Source organism: Apostichopus japonicus, chromosome 17 (assembly GCF_037975245.1).
Source record: "Apostichopus japonicus isolate 1M-3 chromosome 17, ASM3797524v1, whole genome shotgun sequence".
Classification (NCBI taxonomy): domain Eukaryota; kingdom Metazoa; phylum Echinodermata; class Holothuroidea; order Aspidochirotida; family Stichopodidae; genus Apostichopus; species Apostichopus japonicus.
This window is the reverse complement of record NC_092577.1, coordinates 32813334-32833850: the sequence shown is the minus strand read 5'-3', so window position 1 is coordinate 32833850 and position 20517 is coordinate 32813334. Positions and strand designations below refer to the sequence as shown.

Sequence of the window (20517 nt, the reverse complement as noted above, 5' to 3'; positions counted from 1 at the left end):
TATATATATATATATATATACTCTCTTAAAATGAGAGACTGAAATTTCAGTCTAATCGACTGAAATTTCAGTCTAATGATGGATGGGATAAGGGATCAGACTACTTAGACTGAATTCCAGTCTGAAATGTAAAGACTGAAGGTCAGTCTTAATTAGACTAAATACTCTTCAGTCTAATAGACTGAAAATCAAACCACTTTAGACTGAACAGTCAGCAGTTTAGACTGATTTATTGCAGCACCAGTCTTAATAAGATTGAATACTTTCAGTCTATAAGACTGATATCAGACTGAACAGTCGGTCCTTTAGACTGAATTATTACACATCACAGCTATACTGTCAATTTTATAAATTGCAAATTCTGGATTGAACAAGCTTTTCTATAGATCCTCCGTGTTGGCTAAGTGCTGGAATTCTTCAATAAAGATGCAGTTAAGGTCATCAAGACAACATTCAATGATCTGTTAATGCAGGGGAATTTACTGAAAGGTGCTACTTCATGGAGTGACTTCACCTTCACATCCAATCATGTTAGGCTATAAAGACCAGAAAATCATTGTGACAGTCACACACAAAGTACATTAAAAATGGTATTCCATCAAGAAATATAATTGTCAATATCCACCGAACAGTAATTTTATTCCCACTAACCCACTTATATATTCTTATATAATTTTTAATATATTAAAAAAAAAACAGAAATCAAAACTACAATATTCTGAGGGATGTTCAACAAAACATGTTATCTTTGCAACAAACGTTCAAATTATAAAGATACTTTACATAACAGTGACATATTTTCAGTTCAATATTAATCTGTCAAATTTCTGCTTGAATTGGGCCTGGATCTAAAATGTTCTTTAATTTTTTTGGAAAGGATTAGGTGAGCTGAGAACAGATCAGTGGTGTCGCCAATGGGTGGCCTGGGGAACCCCTCCCCCGAGAAGGAATTCACAAATAGACATATCACCAACCAAGATTCAAATGTCTGGCAACACCACTGTAACAGAAAGCACTTTAAATTCTTTGTATGTCACCACCAGGTGGTAATACCCTGGAATTCATTGACAACACAGCTGTAAATTGAGTGGTTATATACCCAGCTGATCCCATCTCCCGATCTCACTGAACTTTAAATTTTCCACTGTAAAGGATATAGTAACTATACGATCCTGCCTTTACAAAAGGGATATGATGGAAACACGACCATAGTACAATGGATCTGGTACATTGCCTTTCTTCCAGTTGTGAATCATTAATGTATAGTAGCAACAATTTTCTTAGAATGATTTCAAAATGGGGAAAACATATGACAAATTTTCAGCAGGTTATTTATAAAATATTAGGAATGGTCAAACTATATATCAGTGCGGTGAACATTTAATACTTTGTGTTTCAATGATATAGATTGGCGATTGCTGAAAGTCATTATCCAGCACACACAAAACAACATATTACAAGCAGTTAACAGAATGGCACAAACTTCATAATGGCTATTAGATAAACATGAACTATTATATACTGCATTCACGATTTCATGATATGGCATTCATATAAAGCAAATTTGTATGCAAAAACAGTACATGTGACTATTATACCACCCTCAATTATTTCTTAACTTTCTGATAGTAATCATATATAGTGATTTTGATTGGGATTTCAATCAAATTTTAAAGTTTTATAAATTATCTCACGTGAATCCTTTAATGTCGGCCTCTAGCTGAAAAAGAAATGTCACTCGAGAGTCGACTAAAAAATTGAAAACAGTTTTGACTCATTACATCACTAAAATTTAAAAAAAATGGGGGGGGGGGGGAATAATGAGGAAAGGATATTCTCAAATGGAATTTTCTACAGTTACTGACTTTATAATAATCAGGTTACTTGCTTTTCATGGAACAAATTATGGAATATTGTGCACAATAAATAATATTAGCTTAATTAATTGCTTAATTAAATAAACCTTCAACATAGTGAGTGCAGTGAAATGTAGGAACATTAAAGTAAACATTAAAATAACATGCTCGAAAAATCATACAACAAAGTTTTTTTGGCAACTAGGTGTTTGTTTAATTACATTCATAATTAGATCAGTATCATTAAAAAACATTTTTAAAAACCAAAAATCAATTAAATATTTATTTCTGGAGCCCTCCCTATTCATATAAAACTGTTTGTAAACTCCGGGTAATCAATTTAACGTTTTAGGGTATGTGTTAGTTACTCCTTAAAGGCATTGAAGATTTGTCCCAAACAGCATGCAGCCATCTGAAAAAGTTAACTTTCTGTTGCTTGCAAGTGATGTTTGTTCGTGTCGCTAAAAAAGACAGACAGTAATGAAACGTGATACCTTGATATCTTTAGCTGGACCTGAGATGTTCATCGCTGTATCGTTCATACACTGTAATGTGGGTATTGACCGTAGCTGTATGTACTGACTGTACACTAGTGTCTAATTACCGACGGTAGCAAGCTGTGTTTGTATTTTCTGGGATCGATGGCAGTGTCTAACACTTCTGTTACACCTCATTCGAAACTAGGTCAGATTACCGGCATTAGACGTTCTTTTTGCGCGAGTCTTCACACCCTTTTAAAGCTACTCCATGCTGACACACGTGGTTCTGGACTACAGAGCAATAAAAAAGTAACATTCACTCCTTGAAGTAACTCCATGCTGGCTGCCCTTATAGATGTGGCATGGATACGGACGAGAGACTTCACTTCTGTTGGTTGCAAAATTCCATACACCATGGAAGCATGGAACTCACAAAACTAGTGTTGTAGAGGGGGAGCATAGTCTATGTTAAATGTATGTTCTACGCCTCTGTCCCAGCTGGAATGGCCAGTTTATCTGCCACAATGAAGAATTGTTTGGGGTTCAATTCTGGTCCGAGAGATAGGATGAAAGGCTGTCAATATTGTCCTTGTCTGCCCTGTGCTGCACTCTCAATATCTGTGCCCTCCTGTTTGGTGAAGATAAAAATAAATGTGATAAAGGACAAGCAATATGGTATAAATCAAAACATTCTTAAAAAAAGATATGTTGAGAGGTAGAGAGACTAGACTAGAATAATATTTAGGAGAGAATGGAGAAACAAGAACATGACTGGCATTGTACAAAGGAGATATATCAATTCACGATAGGCAGCAATATGTCATCCATGGCGGGTGAGATGTGTTATGTGAAGGTGGATTCAAATTCAACCTAACATTTATGGGTTATCATGTTGATTTTGGCAGGTACATGGTTACCAAGCAAGGTTTGTTGTTAGTTGTTTTCAGAAATTTCTCTTTTTAAGGATAAATTGTTCATGACATCTCCTGATTCCATTACATCAGCATAGAAAACCAGTGAACAAGGAATATGATTTACATTTTAGCCTACTGATTTCACTAATATGTCTATCTGCTTGTAAAAGAAACTGATTTCATAACATTAGTGAATGGTAATATTACTGTAAAATCTTATAATAAAGACTGATGGCCCACTATATGTTTAATAAAATAACAAAAGCATACCAATTTTTTTCCAGTTTCCACATGATTTAAATACAATGGTAATGGTTTAACAGAATCGTGTTAGCTTCATGCTGTAATGGCTGTAGAAGTCACTACATTTTTTCAAATAATTAAGGGTGCTTACAATCTATGCATAATAGTACTGTGTTTTGCAATTTCTTGAGCATTATTATGTTCAAGTATTTGTTATGAGGTTAACCTAGCCTAGATTCATTTGGGACGATCGAGTACATATTGCAGTCCTGACAAGCGTGCTTATTCGCCCGACGATTGGGTTCATATGCAGGACAGGCGGGCTGATTTGCCCGACGATCGGGTACATATGCAGGACCGGCGTGCTTATTCGCCCGACGATCGTGTTAATAGGCCCCACCAATTATAACAACAGCCTAGGCCTAGGCCCTATTTGCTATAGTACAGCCTTGCTAGGCCTACCTCGCGCACAAGCCTAGAATAACTAACGTTACGAACTGCCAAGCTTTTATTCTGTATTAATTGGAAAACAACAAAAAACATACATACATACCCTCGAACACTGTTATCACTTCTTCGTGGAAACCTTTATTTGTAAGAAAAGTTCTTAAAGACTCAGCCATTGCTAATTTATAACCTTTACTCTAGCTTAGACATACGGTCGTCTGTCTCGTTCATGCCTAGCTGTGTGTACGGCGTGCGTACGTACAGTACAGCGAGTACCTGGCTAAGCGAAGAATATAGTAGTATATATGTACACAAGTTGTAGCGCTCGTTGTCACACTTATTTTTGTGCAGCGTATTTGCAAGTTTTCGGATGACGTAGGCGCATTTCTTTTCTCTGATTGGATACATTTTTCAGTGGAATACAGAGACTGAAAATGGTAAGATGACATGCCACATGTGATTAGCTGATTGGTTAATAAAGTCAGTCCAAAACAGCGACTGAACGGTGTAACTGATAATACAGTCTAAGTAGAGTGTTTCTCAGTCTAAACTCAGTGTATAACACTGAAAAAAATTTCAGTCTCAAAGAAGACTGAATTCTTCAGTCTAACATTTTAAGAGAGTATATATATATATATATATATATTGGCGCTTCAAAGATATGGATAGCGTCTTTGCCCACAATCGGTTGATAGATTTGTCTAGAATAGATGAACACCTACTCAGAGTAATCAAGACAGTCTAAACTGTTATTTCATTGTGCACAAATACAAAGAGCATACTACCACATGAAGGTCATATTCAATACGTCAATATTTTTTACTTCAATCTCTGCTTGGTAATATCGTCGACGAATAGTTATCCTTTCAGCATTGTTAATGAGAGTTTGAAACTTCAAAGATAATATACCAAGTCATGAAAAGTATATATCAAAAGAAGAAAAAAAGTTTTGGAAGAACTGTCTACTAATAATGGCAACTTCAAGGGCAAAAATAAAGGAAAGCTAAGTACAAAGAACCCAAGCATCAGCCGATTCACACAGAGATTACAGTAACTACTGTAAATCTTAAAGTTTTGTACCACAGTAAAACTGGAGCGCGTTGACAAATCTGATAAATCGGTAGCATGTGCTATAAGGATTACAGTAATAGGATTACTGTGGTACTAAACTTTAAAATTTACAGTAGTAACTGTGTTCTCTGTGTGTATCGGGTGCAAGCATAGGCCTATAGATAAATATATATATATATATATATATATAACTAGATTGATTGATCACTCGGGAGTTTCAGTGAAACATATTGGTCATCCGGTATTAAAGATTCGCATTCATCATGTGGTAACTCACCCAGAGTCTGTAAATAAATACTACGGTGGGAATTTGAACGACTTTTCTGTTGCAAACTCAGCTCCTTGTTCTGCACTGCATGGTTAACGAAAGTAGCAGTCCAGTGGTACTACGAAGGGAATTCTGGGAATCATTCACTTTCCATTTTCTTTTCTTTGTCTGCTCTTTCGCCGAGAATATTTCCCTTAGAATTGTTAAGGTATGATGTTAAGCGTATCCCCCTTTTGATGAAACAAGGGAATGTCTTACCTTTGACTAATAATACTAGGTCAGTTTTGGAAGTACATCAACGCAAACAGCTTCTGATTTAAGGTCTGCAAAGTTATACCGTGATCGGACACTCAGCGTATACACACTAATTTATTTCAAAGAGAAAAAAACAGAAACGCTCGGACGACCTGGGTAGGGTAAACATATAAAGGTTACATAACGTAGTCTTGCATATCGATTCTGGCAAGATCATCTTCAGAGTCAAACTTCAAAGGGCAAGAGATTGAAGACTGCAATGAAAGATACGGTTAGGGCAACATGTGTTGCAAGGAAACAATAAGGAAACAGAGGTGGGCGGGAGGGAGCAGGGGAAGGGGTGAGGGCTCTCTAACTAAAAGTTCTGCTGGTTACGGTAGACGTCTGCAGTGATCTAATGCCGCTGTTTACAACTGATTCATTATAAACTTTGATTTTCTTTATTCGTCCAGTTCACGAACATCGTGTAGATGTTAATTGATGTACAATATCTGTATATGTAGGCACTTTATCAGTACGATAGACACGGGGTTTGTCCTTCCATGTTCTGAGTGTAGGTATTTAAACAAAAATTCATGTCTCTTTGCTTTTTCTCTTTTCTTTCTTAGTCGCTCTCAATCATATCTCAAATGGAGGATTTTCTTTTAAGTCGCCAGAGCCCACTTTTCTACTCTACTTTTTGCTAAATTACATTTTTTTTTTCTCTCCCACTTACCATTTCTGAAAGTTATCCCATAGGGAATAACTTAAAAAACGAGAAGTTCATAAGTATCATCAAAATAAAGTTCTCGATCCGTTGAGAGTTTAATCAATAATTTATGCCAAATCATTTTGTTATTATGCCATGCTTTTTCAAAGTTAATCAACATTTTCTTTCTAAATGAGTAAATGTGTTTCCGTTTTAAATTACGAGTAAAACTTGATGAATTTTAATTCTTCTCTCCTGAGTTTATTGGAATTATTGCCAACATATACGTCAGTTGAATTCTACTGCAATTGTTGTTCTTTTTTATTAGTATAGTAATATGCAACATTAGAGGAAGATGGAGATTTAATGACGTATATACATGATGGGCTTATTAATACTACGAACCAGACTTATATTGAGTCCTTTCTCACATTCGTATTTTAATATATATATGTACTCGCCGTTGTGGATTTGTAATCGTACTGGTACTTAGGGAATTTTGAAAGTCTAGTACAGTCTAGTAGCCTAGTAGTCTAGTAGTCTAGTGAAGTCTAGTAGCCTTTCAATCATAAGGTCCCGGTTCGAGTCCCTCCCAGATTAATGAATGTCGTCCAGAGTCGTTGACAGTTAACAATTCATAATCATGGACGTTGAATATGAATGTAAGAGACTGACTCCAGTCAGCTTACGGCTTTGATAAGCCAATGAGGCTTCTTCGCGAGTTCCTGCTTGCAGGAGGATCTAAAATACATACATACATAATAAAGATACTATAATGTAACATTAAGTACCGTTACTCGAGCATGGAACCTTGAACTAGTACTTCTACCTAATTGGAATTGTATAGTCGTACTCATGCCATTGTACTCATATTGCAAGACTAGGAATTTTTCTTATTTTAACGATGACATCTTTTACAGACCATAATCAATGGATGTCTATGAACCTCATGGCCACTGCTTGGTTCTTGGTTTTTCAATTTGCGATAAAGTTGCCGCAAGGAAATCTGTTCTGTTTGTCTACTCCTTCTCCTTGAAAATAATTACAGTTCAGAGCAGGCTAGTGCAATCTGCAATCTCGACCTGGTTGTCCGAGTCTCGCAGAATTGTAAAACCTCATGTTCACGCAAGAACGATTTGTCGTTTAAACGCTCTCATGAGTGAACAACCGTACGTTTAATTTAACGAGAATTTATCAGAGCACCAATTAGCATAGTTATGAGATTTTGTTCAATGTTTTAACACAGCGAGTGGGGGGGGGGGGGGGAGGTGGGAAGCCTAGGCCACAAGTATTTAACTGCCCCACTCCAACAAAATGGAAACTTTCGCCCCCTCCCCCTCCCTAGAAAACAGAAGTCTAGCTGAAACAGAAGTCCCATTGGACACGCTGGCTACATATACGTCACTGATTATTTTATCAGTCAAAGATTTAGAAAGTAGCCAAATGAAGTGTACTTTGTCCAACTTATCAGAGAAGGCCGACCTCTGACCACAAGTTCACCTTTATTCTAAAATTGTACGAGTACAACAGCAACAGAAAAAGTTCAAGTTCAATTTGCCATTTAATGAGTTCAATCAACAAGCTCTGGCCGTGACTGTATATAGGGTTCATTAATCTTAGTTATAGGCTCTATACCAGATGTCCAAAAATGCACTGAAGCAGAAGAGTACAAAATAATGAGCATCGTAAACTATGCTGGAATAGCATTAGTACAACTATACGTACTAAATACGATAACAGGGGATTAGTGATTTCACTTCTCTCTCTCTCCACCTATCTCCACCTCTCTCTCTCTTTGTACATACCCAGTTGACTATTACTAAAGACAGTATTTGAATCTGAAATGAGAACTTATGAGATATTCACCGAATGAAAACAACACAAGTTCAACAGTTTTCAACTTGGACTGCTAGTTTTATATAACAGTATACGTGTATGGATTATATTCAGTACGTATTTTGGCTTTAGTTGTATAACTGTGTACATGGGTTATATCAACTTACCCGGTTGCTATGGTATCTGTATTAAAAGTTAAATTATGCCTCAGTCCTACTGGCAATATTCGATTTGCGTAGGTTGTGAGACAGATTAAGCTAGGTATTTCCGTTATTATAACAGAAATTGGTAAAAAACGAGAAAATGAAACCTGAGAGTATATGTGTGGCTTATATGGATATGAATAGTTAAAGTTATATACAAAGCCTGGAAGTCACGTTATTGGACATCAGCTTTAACCATCAATCATCAGTATATTCCAACACTATAGGCACGAATCGAAGGGGTGTGTGGGATTTTGTGTGGGCGGGGGTGCGAGGGAGGAGAGGGGGGGGGGGGTAAAATGCTCATTTTTCCAACCTCAAAACGAATATTAAACATGAATTATGGGCACAACCTTACGTTTAGACCTAACCTTAGAGACCGATTTGATAGTTGAAATATATCTCAGAATTAACCATTTAACGTCTTAAAGGTAATTTAATTTACCTGGGGGAGGGACCCCCTACAACGCACATGACAGTTGGGCTTAAACGAACCATAGAGACACACCCCATACTTTATGACTTCCTGGATCCATCCCTGCTGTAGTCGGAAAATATGATACACCCACATTCTAGGATGATAGCCACTTATCTTCAAAGAGAAACAGTCTTGAGTGAACGACTTCAGCATGTATTTACTGTGCCATGTAACCCCTCCCCCGTCCCCATCCCTGCCTCCGTTATCACCCCCCCCCCCCCTCCAGAAAGGACAAAGAGGAGTAATGCTCAAAGCAACTGTACAGACTCATGAAATATTCACATTTTGTCTGGTAACGTTGTATATATATATATATATATATATATATATATATATATATATATATATATATATATATATATATATATATATATATATATATATATATATATATATATATATATATGGTAATTCTACAATCATGAAAGAAATTACAAAGATGGGAATCTTGACGAAAGGAAAGGACTTTGGGAAGAAAATATTTTATCACTTCCGTGGCTTAGAAGTGATCGAATAACTAAAGTAGAAAATGAAAGCTTAAAGGTGTTAGAGGGGTCCACACGAGGGTGCGAGTACTACATAGTTCTCTGTTTCTCATTACCTGAATGGCGTCGTGTCAATTGCGACGAAATCGCCCTTGATTCAGAGGTACAACAACCTGAGTAACTTTGTGTCCAGGGAGAACCTTTTTTTTTCGTCAAGAATTTGAATGAGTCTCATAATTGCCGACCCCATGTGATTCGTATCGCTAGCACGTACTCACCCTAGACAAACCATGAAGGTATATTGAGCTGTCCGTCGTGTTCAAAGGGAAATGCAAGCACGCGTATAGGCTGGAGTGGGGAAGTTTCATGTGGAAGTACTGCGACGTGTTATATCTTAATGAGATATTCTAATGGTAAAAATGTAACACTTCTCCGTAAGGCAAAAACATGACCCATTCTTAGGTGAAATTCCCATCTCAATATCTTGTTCCTAACTCAAGATATAGTTGATTGAATGGAAACCATTTGGACGGGTTACCTATAAGCACCATCCTGACTCCGGACAGTTAACCATTATAGGTGGTATGTGGTTTTGTTATGGAAGATGTTCTTCAAAAGTTTTATTCCTTTATTAATTTTTCTTGATCATTTATCCTTGAAATGTGCCACATTTCCAATATTTGTTTATGTTGTCAATGTTCTCTGTTTTCAGAGTTCGTTCCAAATATAACTTTTATGTAGAATTTTTTATTTTTTCTCCGTTGATAAATGATTTAAATATTCATTATGAAAACGTTTAAGGGATGGTTGATATGCATCACTTGGTTTACTGACCATACTAACTGACCAATACAAATAAAAGCATTGATATACCACTATTTGGTTTTTGTTCTTGTGACCGTTGTACGACAATAAAACAATACCTATTATTGGAAAAACAATACCCTTTATCGGAAATTGTTTAGTTTTTAGAAAAACCAATATGCATATAGAAAATAAAAATAAAGATATTAAAATGAAATCAAACCTTAGGTGAATATTTCATTCTTTTATGAAAATAGTTATGAAACAGATACACACGTAATTATGTCAGCCCTGTCGCTATATCGACGAAGTTCTTCTGATTGTTTTATCAATACTAATATACCTACTGATTTTGAGAGAAGATATTTTATAATCCATATAGTAATTTTCTTTTCTTTCTTTCTTTCTTTTCAATTGCAAAGACCGAAATTGGTTTGAAACGATTTTGTCCTTATAACCGTAGTCTGATAAAATCCTCTATCCATCTGAGAGAGGAGGCTTTAAGGAGGTCTGTAGAACTTCAAATTCAGTCAACGACTTAAAAGACTAAACTGACTTCAAGTGAGTTAATGACGGTTGTTCCATGCCACTGGGAGTATAAAAAGACGTGTTTTAAATTGGTTCACTATAGACCAATGGTACAAATAAACAGGTCACAAGTAGATGCTATGTAGGTCACATTACCGCGGAAAACGGCACTCGTGGTATGCTTGAAATCAAATGAAGTAGATAGATGGTATATAAGCTTAAATAGCTGTAAAGTATGACCGTTTGCATTGAAACAAACAACTTATGAAGTTTCTTTGAGAAAGGTAACTTTGACAAATGTTGCATTCTTTATTTTTACAGTTTATTTTCTGTTTTGTGTTAGGGACGTTTGCCTTGTTATCTCTCTATACATTGCTGTATCTACTATACACACACATAGTAATACATGTGACATAGATTCACGTACACGTACATGCGTTTGACATTTGCTTATGTAGATACCTGTAAGAAACTATCGTGAACCACTTTGCAAAGTGGTCCATATGGCTTCTATAAACATTGCCAGTTTTACTTTTTTTTTAGTTTTGTTTCTGAAGATAGTAAGTACGCAAACGGGAAAGATGTGGTAAATCCTGCAATATTAAAATTATGCTTTATGGATAGTCGCAAGCATTCCTTGCTAATTAGCGTGTTCCAAAGTTTAGTTCTTCGTTCTTACAAAGTACCACTATTATCGTTATTTCCATGATGTTCTAGCAATACACGGTTGAATTGAACAAACAAAACAGTACAACTGACGAAAATTCCAATACATATGCCAATACAGTACTACTTATTTGTCAATTATGAGTCATATCTGATATCTCTGTTTGGTTAAACAATAGCAATGACAATGACAAAGACAAAGACAAAAGACAATGACAATGATAAATACAATAACAATGAAAACAATGACAATACGCTCATGTATACTTGGACTACGTAAACTGATGAAGTTAGACTACGTAAAATGTAAGTTTTCTTGATAGCCAAACCGCTTTAAGCTTCACTCCCTTTAATATGAATCTGTCCTTCAAATGCTGTTTCAGTTGAATATTTAAGTATATTTTATCTCAAACTAAAAAGCCTAACAAAAAAAAAATAAACGAGAAATGTTGCATGGGGCGTGATGTTAATGGCTATGAAGACCGACTTGAGGTATTATTATTATTATTATTATATGACAGACAGATTAATGGCTGATTGTGACGGTTATTACTACGTCAGAGTTGTTCGGCTCGAGGGTGTTGTACTTTCAGTGTTATTTTGTTTCTTTCAATGTCAATTAAATATTGATTTACCAAAAAAATTACTAAGTTATGCAAAATTATCGAAGGCCAAGAAAGGTGATAATACTTTTCTTTCCTTGCATAATCTAAAAGTGTTCGATAAACATATTTTTGTTTTTAAACTTGCTTTAGTCGTTTGCGCTCGCACTGAGACTATGGGGTTACAGTAACCCCTCTGGTGCGATGTTGTCTTTAAATTCCTTGAAATTATGTTTTACATACACTTATTTATAAAAAAAACTGCACATGCTGTGTTATCTGTAATGAATGTTGCTCTTATTATCTTGAACAAATTATTCTCTCTCCCTAATTTGGTACAAGTACCTTTGCCTTTTGTGGGCCGAACTCCCTTAATATATCTATCCACACAAAATCGACTGCGTTAGCATGTTCAAAGGTCATCTTATAAATCACATTTTCTTTTCAGCTAACGATAATTGGTAAATAAAAAATCTGGGGACATTTTCATTTTTATTACTTTTTCCAATATGGCAGGATATGCATATATCAATAGATATAATATTTGTTTTTAATCCAAAAAAATTCTCACATTTTAAAATCGTGCTATCTAAATCCGTCAAAAAGTAGGACATATTATTAGAGGTGATATGCCTATACCGTCATGTTATAGGCACTAAGCTTATGTAAAGCTCATTTATGCTGTTCTTTCACTTTTGGTAAAGTGTGTTTTTTATTATCTTCAGACAGAATTGGGTATTAATAAGATGAAAAATAAGATAAATAAGATGAAAGGAAGATAAGAGATTTTCCCTTCATTGGTCCAATGAGAATTAACAATCATTGTGCTTCCAGGAGAAGTTAATATAAATATTAATACATTGTTTGCGCGGTATTCATTCATAATTGGAGAGCCGGGAAAATCATGACATCCCAGAGGGGAGTATGAGGGGGGGGGGGGGGGGTATTACGCTGACTTAGAGGCAGCTTTTAGAAACGAACTAATAAGATTAACTAATATTGAAGAAAAGAAATCGTTTAAAATTTAATCAGCCAACGCAAGAAGTACTACTGTAGTGTAATAAGAAATCTATTCATAAAACTGTGGATCTGAATAAATTATCGCTGATGCTCAAATATCAACAGACATGTCCTGCCATCCCAAAAGTATTGTGTTGTTCTCTAATCTGCTCATAGGCATAGAATTGTCCATGAGGCAAAGGTACGTCATCATAAATAAGAACTAGATAATTTACTATTCCCAAACATTGACAAGATTGAATAGATGATTAGGCATGGAGATCATTATAATCAACAAGGAATTAAGAAAAACAACGCTAAAACAAGAAGAAGAAGAAAGAACGGGATATGAAAGCTTTAGATATACTTGATTAACACATCTTTATTCAAATTCTTGTCGTAGAAATTCACTTTCACAAAATGAATCCTGTCACGTGGTCACATAAGCAAACAGAAAAATCCTCTCTTGTTTTTAACTTAACTTCTAAACTTGACGAAAATTGATACTTTCTAAAACCCTAACATGTAACGGAAAATTTGTGTTAGTAAATTAATTATTCGTAAGACAAGTGCACATTCAAACATTAAAATGTTTCATTAAAACGTTTCATGATACCATCTGCACAGGCGCACATTTGTTCCGATGTTGTTTTCTCACTCCGAAACCCCACCCCCATGGCCACTCTCTCAGTTTGCGTTTTTCCTTTCATTTTTAACTCTGACTCTCCACTGAAAACGGTTCACTCAACACGAACCCCCGAACTGCTGTTCACTCCCCACCCCCACCCCACCCCCACATACACACATTCACAAACGAAATAAAAATCTTTTAATATCTCCATTAGTTCCTCTTCATGTACACTAAGAACATTATGCCCTCCTCGGGTGGGGGGGGGGGGCTAAGATGCATCTTAAGTCATTCAGGAGAAGAGTGTAAGAAGTGGACTGTACACTAGGATTCTTTGAAATATTGCCTGTCAGTAAGGGAGGGGGTTGGAATGAGCCACCGTGATTCTGTGGGGCTCAAGCCCCTTCCCGTCCCTCCTCTTAGATGAAAACGTGATTGCTCTCCCCCCCCCCCCTTCCTCCCGGTTCATACCGAAAATGCATCGTACAACAGGAGAGATTGTTTCATGTATTACTGTGTATCTCTCTTCTCGTGAACCCATCTGTTTGACGTCACACAGTCAGCTACATTTTGCAAAGAATTCAAGTAAAATAATGACAATATTTATTTTTTATTTACAAATGTCAATGAATTAAAAGAAAAGTTGCATTCAACCATGCACGTATTGTTGTAACGAGTCAGTTGCTAGTTTCAAAAAGTGACTAAGTGACTCAACAAGTTTGTATACATGTAGTTGCTTGATATGATGGTGAGATTATACGTTGAGTCGTGTTCAGAATTTGAACTGAGTCAGTCATATGACTGTGACTATGTGCTAAATTTTAAGAATTGCGTAGCGATAGTTGATTTCGTTTTGTAATTGTAACACTATCAACCACGTCAGAGAAATTTAAAAAACTTGACAAAACAATTTTAGTTACAATTTACGAATGATATATATATATATATATATATATATATATATATATATATATATATATATATATATATAAATATATATATATATATATATATATACATATATTCATATAGCTTTATATATAAACCGGAACCGTGTAACGTGTACATGTACGTGTACGTGTACATGATTAAACGTATTTCTTCTTCCAAATTATGTCAATTAGTACTGAATATACAGACAATCTATCATTTTACTTAATACTATCGATACATCAATTCTATCTACAACGCATCTTCAAGAAGAAAACTGAAATTGAAATAAAAGAACGTTAAATATTTCATATGCCATGCATGTTCTTAAAATTGAATTATATATAAAAAAGAGTATTATTTTTTATATCATCTTTAAATTTTATTTGAATATAGTTTTTTTTTTTAATTACGGTAAGTCAAACACCATTATTCAGTTGCAAATGAAGATGAATATTAACGATTTGTTTTTTTACAAGTTTACTAATAACAGCATTGACAATCCACAATATAACGTATAATTGATATTTTTTACAAATTCAAAATAGTAAATATACAACAAATATATATATATATATATATATATATATATATATATACATATTTTTAATCGAACAAAGAATTAGATTGAGTGCTACAGTAAGATATGTTTCTCTACCTATTCCAGCTGTAAAGAACGAAAAATATAAAGCGCTATTTAATCTAAATTGCATACTGATCTTGCATGATAAGTTCATACGTTGGCTTGAATGTGAAACTGTAACCTGAAACCAAAACTAGAGCTTAACATAAATCGATTCTTTTCACGATCGAGTTTTACTTTTCCTTTTTTTTTTTTTTTGGGGGGGGGGGAGCTCTAACCAATGACGTATGTTCGATCAGACATTTACGGGGTACCCGAATCTGTTCTTTGTTAATAAGCTGATATGATACAAAAATTGTCCTTATTTTATCGATTCCCCAGATGCCGTTCAATGCCCTCTTATTATAACTGTTCTCCAAATTTGGAGCATCAAACTCGACCATAGAGTTCAAGCAATAACTCTGCATAAACTTTCAATTCTTCATCTCATGCTATATAACGGTATTACTCCACTATACCCTGGTAATAAACGAACGCCTTCAGGCTAGGGTCATATAGGTCTGACGTAATGGATTTCAATTGCAGCCCCTTTTATTTCTTATTTTACTGTTGTTGTAAAAGTGGAGATATTTTCGGTAAAAAGGACAAACTTGTTTGGATATCCCTGATATGGAACTGAATGTAAATTGCAAAAGTGTATAGTTTACCCTGACAGGTAGTATAATTTCCTGGTATGTTAGAACCGTTTGCAGTCAACTTTACTTTCATTTCTACCTTCTAAAAGAAATTGATTCATTTGGTAGAGCTGCCACAAAAATATGTTTTTATCAGTTCCTCATAAGATAGGAAACCCAATTATTCAGATGGCATGCATGTTTTATAGCGAAGGTTCGACTGTTTTTTGTTCAAGATTTAGGAAAGTTTCTAAGTTTACCTGGCGATAGCATATGTATAGTCAGAGATCGAATACGAGCCATCGTGTTTCCAAACGATGAGACCTTCCTATTTCTAAACAAGGAGATCTTCGTTTTTCTTAAACAATGGCTCTTTTGTGTCTCTAAACAATGAGACCTTAGTGTTTCTCGACAATCAGATAAAGTAAAAATCTATGAAAAGATGAATCTGCAAATCGCACTTTTAGAGACCAAACAATGAAACATTGATGTATTGTATCTAAAAGAGACATTTGTGACCTTTCAACAATTAGACAATGAAATAGTTATCTGTATGCATGCACATACGAATCTGCAAATAATAGAAAAGTGAGTAAACTATTCGACTACAGAGTCATATATAAGTGGAACTACAACATTTCTATAACAGATAGTGGGCTGAGAACGTGACACTTATTATTTCTTAATAAATTCATAAACTACCTATATGCCACAACCAAATATATAAACTGAAAAATACTATAGACGGCCATAATATATATGAGGAGAACTAGCTACTCCCACTATTAAATCATTGTCAAAAACCGTGACCTTGAAGTACACTATTTCAGTTGCTAAACTTGGATTTTTATCACCATCATTTCCTCCACTCCGCTCCACAGCTCTTTCCAATGATAGTTTCACTGCAGGGCTAACTAACGAGTTCAAAATATGCCCACCATATACAACTTGAAACGTAACATGAGAGAATAATATAAAACAGAGAAAATGGTGACGTCACTATGGATTATAACCACAATAAAAACTTTATATACTATATATATATATACTATATATATATACTATATATATATACTATATATATATATATACATATATATATATATATATATATACGCACGACGTCTATGAACGGAGTGACCAGTGTATATATATAAACAACAAAGGCATGAAAGGGAGGAAAGTGCGATGCAATGTTTCGTTCCTTACGTCATCACTTTGGAGATTTCTAGCATATTTTGAGACACCTTAATCTAACAATAATTCTCATTCAAACACTGGTCGCTCCGTTCATAGACGTCGTGCGCGTTTCGCCGACCGGCGATGCCCCGTATTTGGCATTTTTACAACACAGCGTCATCCAGACGGCTCTCCGGAATCGCTTCGACATGAGATTGTAAAGTATTGGATTGATGATAGAGCTGGTGTAGAGGAAGAGGATGGAGAGATGGTAGAGCCATGTGTGGTAAAACATAAGGAACCCTGGCGACCAGGCATAACCGAAATGTGGCATCAGTCGAATCACATGGAATGGGAACCAGGAGGCGAAGAAACAGAAAGCGATCAAAGCTGAAAAGAGATACAATAATGGAATCTGTCTTTATCGATATATCTTGGGATATAGACAATTATATAGGCTGGGTTTCCTTATTTAGTTGAGTTATTGTAGAAATTATAACGAAATGGATTAATATTGACTTTTAGCTATTTACTGAGAAGCAAACGTCATATTCAATTTAGCCTTAAAGGAGCATTTCAGATATTTTATGAGAACATTTTAAAGGTGAATATCCTGGAAAATTAAAATAGCTGAAGAAACATTATTAGCACTTAAGACCAAAATTCTCTTTAAAATCATCCTTTAAAACCATATTTAGAAGGAAAATGAATATGAATACATGGAATTTATTTCTAGATTTAAGATCAAAGCTGATGTGTTCAATATTTCTGATTGCTGCTAAGGCACGGTTTATCATGTTTATTGAAGGTGTCACATAATACAGTTTGTAAAAGTTGAGCAAAATAAATGGGAAACCATGCAAGCCATGTAATCAAAGGAAGTAATATTTGTTTTTCACGCCTTCCATCAACAAATTGGTATATAATATACACTGGTTGTTTCATTAATTTTCTTTGTGTGGAAATTGATTAATGATGTTTGTGTTAGCTTCTGTTCTGATCCGTACTCTCACGTTTTCTATAGACAACAAACGAGATGAATTGTTTTAATTTTATACACTTCTTATAGCCATTCGATTCATTTCTACCTCGGCGATTTTCTTTCGAACTCATAAAAAACGAAAATTCAATATCATACAAAAAACAATATTAATAACAATTACATCAATAACAATGACATAATATCTATCTCAGGTATATAACTATTCAGTGTTGAAAATAGATTTTCTAAGCAAACAAACTGCAGGATCTTTATACGTTTGAAAGAAAAAAATGAAAGAAAAGGAAAAAATACAATAAGTAGATATAATGCCTAAATGTACAACCTATGTACAGTATATGGTTTAAGCTATGGATGGTAATTTTTGTTTAGAAAAAAAAAAGCTGCGTAATTTTCTCGAGATAGGTATGTCCTGTGGCACCAATCTATAGCAAACAATACACAAGGTGCTTGGGAGCTGCATGTTACTCGTTGGATCTGGTATAAACTTGTGATACCAAGTACGTCATCGTTAGATGACAAGATAATCAACGCGAACATATTAAACCTTGTTAGGGTATTAAAAAAATTACAAACAGAAAGGGATTGTTACTAATATTTACTTATGTTAATATCTTCTCTGAAATAAAATGAAAATAAAATACGTTTATTGATCTTTTATGAATGGTTCAGTGTTCTGTAATAACTGTCATAATAAGCGACTAAACCTCGAATTTGTTTTTGATAAAAGTCCTTCAGAAATTGTTCCTTTTATTCCTTTCTTTATGAATATATAGTAATAATAAGCATATTTAGATCCCCAAAAGAAAAAGCCAAGCCATTAATCAAATTGGTCAGGGTAAGTTCTTTCTTCGTTACAGCCTTCGCTTGTCAATTCAGCAAATAATATACTGCCATGTGACTTTATTTATATTCAAAACCACTGTCGTAGAAAAAGAGAAAGCTTTCATATTTACCTCAAACCCTTCACGAATAATTAGTATTAAAGAGTTCCTCAAATATATTTATATATATATATATATGTATTTTCTTGAGCGTAAAATTTAAAGTAAACATTTACAAGATAAAAAAAAAGGAGCGAGTTATTTTTTGATTATAATAACGTTTTGTCTACATAGGGCAATCCATCATTTTTCTGTAATAAAACTGTACATTTGTCGAAGGAGACATTTCGTAACTATTTATTAGGCTAAGTGAACTAATATTGTTGCTTTTGAGTCAGTGAAGTGTTTATCGTAAAACAGTTGAGTTACGCTTTCTTGAAGGATCCGGCCTTCCCACCACCCCCCCCCCCTTGCCCCTAAAAGGAGAGAAAACCTTGTTAGCGATGATATTTGATGAAAGGATAACGTTGGTAAAGGGAACTAGGTTGAGAGTGAGACTTGGGAAGGGGTGGGGAGGATGAAGTTTAGGGCTAGTACCTTTTGTATTACTTGTTCGGATCTTAAGATATACAAATTTAAATGTTTGGAAAGCCAATTTGTTTAATGCTTAATCGATGATGACGTCAGCGGATCGGTTCATATCTGAAAAATTGTATTGCTATAGAAGTTTCAAATATTTACAATATACCTCAATCTTATGCCGATGGTATACACATGACCTTGCACATCTGCCTATTTTTCTTTCTTTTCATTTCCCAAAATTTTTGTCCTTTATACTTACCCACTACATCAAAGTATACGTTAACTAATTTAAAATGCTCAAGCATGCTTACAGGGTTTTTAGCTTTATACTATTTGTCCTTTTATCATTATTTTATTAAAACACACGCAATAAAGATCCAAGAAAAACGATAAAGAAGAAGAAACAACAATCAAACAGCATGTAAAATAATCACGGCTTTAGTACCCTGAATAGTTGCAAGGTGTAGGGTATATATTACCTATATACACCCACTTATGTAAATCTAATCAGCTGCTGGGGGTTTTCTTATTTAGCAAAGTCCTTTTATGCATACAAGTGATATATACCAGTATACATGCGTACACCAAACACACAATAGTGCGCTACATGCAGAAATGCCTCTACACTGGTTATACCGCCACTTAACTGCTGTCTTGCGTATAATTTACAGAGGGAGAGAGCAAAACCCTCAAAGAATAGCGGCGAGATCTCGGCGCATATAGGGAAGTTCGTGTAAGAAATCCAATTTACCCCAGGGAAGATTTTTAGTTCACAAAGTCAATACAGAAATGAGTTACATTTAACCTATGCAAAGTCTCTTTAGGGAAACATCCATGTTAGCCTACACACTTAACATACGCTATATGTACGCATGCATTATATGTATATATATATATATATATTTATATATATATATATATATTTATATATATAAAATATATATATATATATATATATATATATATATTTATATATATATATATATATATATATATATATATATATATATAGAAGTGTATAAAATGTTCCAGGTAGAACACGATAGAGTGCTCAATTCCACGTTATGAAGAAGAGCGTAATGCAAATTTTGATTTTTGCAACCAAACCTCTACTCAGAGTTTCATGCTTACTAGCAATCGTCAGGAGGTGTACTAAAAAGCTATCTCTCTTTCATCTTAGATTTGACTTTATTTTGGGGGTGTTTTGGTTGGTGTCTGCAGCTTGCGAGGATTTCTGATCTTTTGTTCAAGAGGTTAGGGCTAGAATGATCTATTATTGCTAGTTTCTCGGCCTG

At 34.7% G+C, this 20517-nt stretch overlaps 1 protein-coding gene and 1 long non-coding RNA gene across 3 annotated transcripts in view; both read right to left on the bottom strand.

Moving 5' to 3' along the window:
- Positions 1-593: 593 nt before the first annotated feature.
- Positions 594-4570, bottom strand: LOC139984844 (uncharacterized). Its single transcript, XR_011799206.1, has 2 exons — positions 4046-4570; positions 594-2963 (listed from the first exon to the last, which is right to left on the bottom strand). It is a non-coding gene; the product is annotated as an uncharacterized lncRNA (long non-coding RNA).
- An 8618-nt stretch (positions 4571-13188) lies between these two features.
- The window catches only part of LOC139984864 (growth hormone secretagogue receptor type 1-like), a 75368-nt gene continuing 68039 nt past the window's right edge, over positions 13189-20517 (bottom strand). For both annotated transcript variants that reach the window (XM_071998969.1, XM_071998968.1), the window contains exon 3: positions 13189-17206. In XM_071998969.1, the coding sequence (XP_071855070.1) occupies positions 16908-17206 (299 nt within the window). In that variant the 3' untranslated portion in view covers positions 13189-16907. The remainder of the gene's footprint in view (positions 17207-20517) is intronic.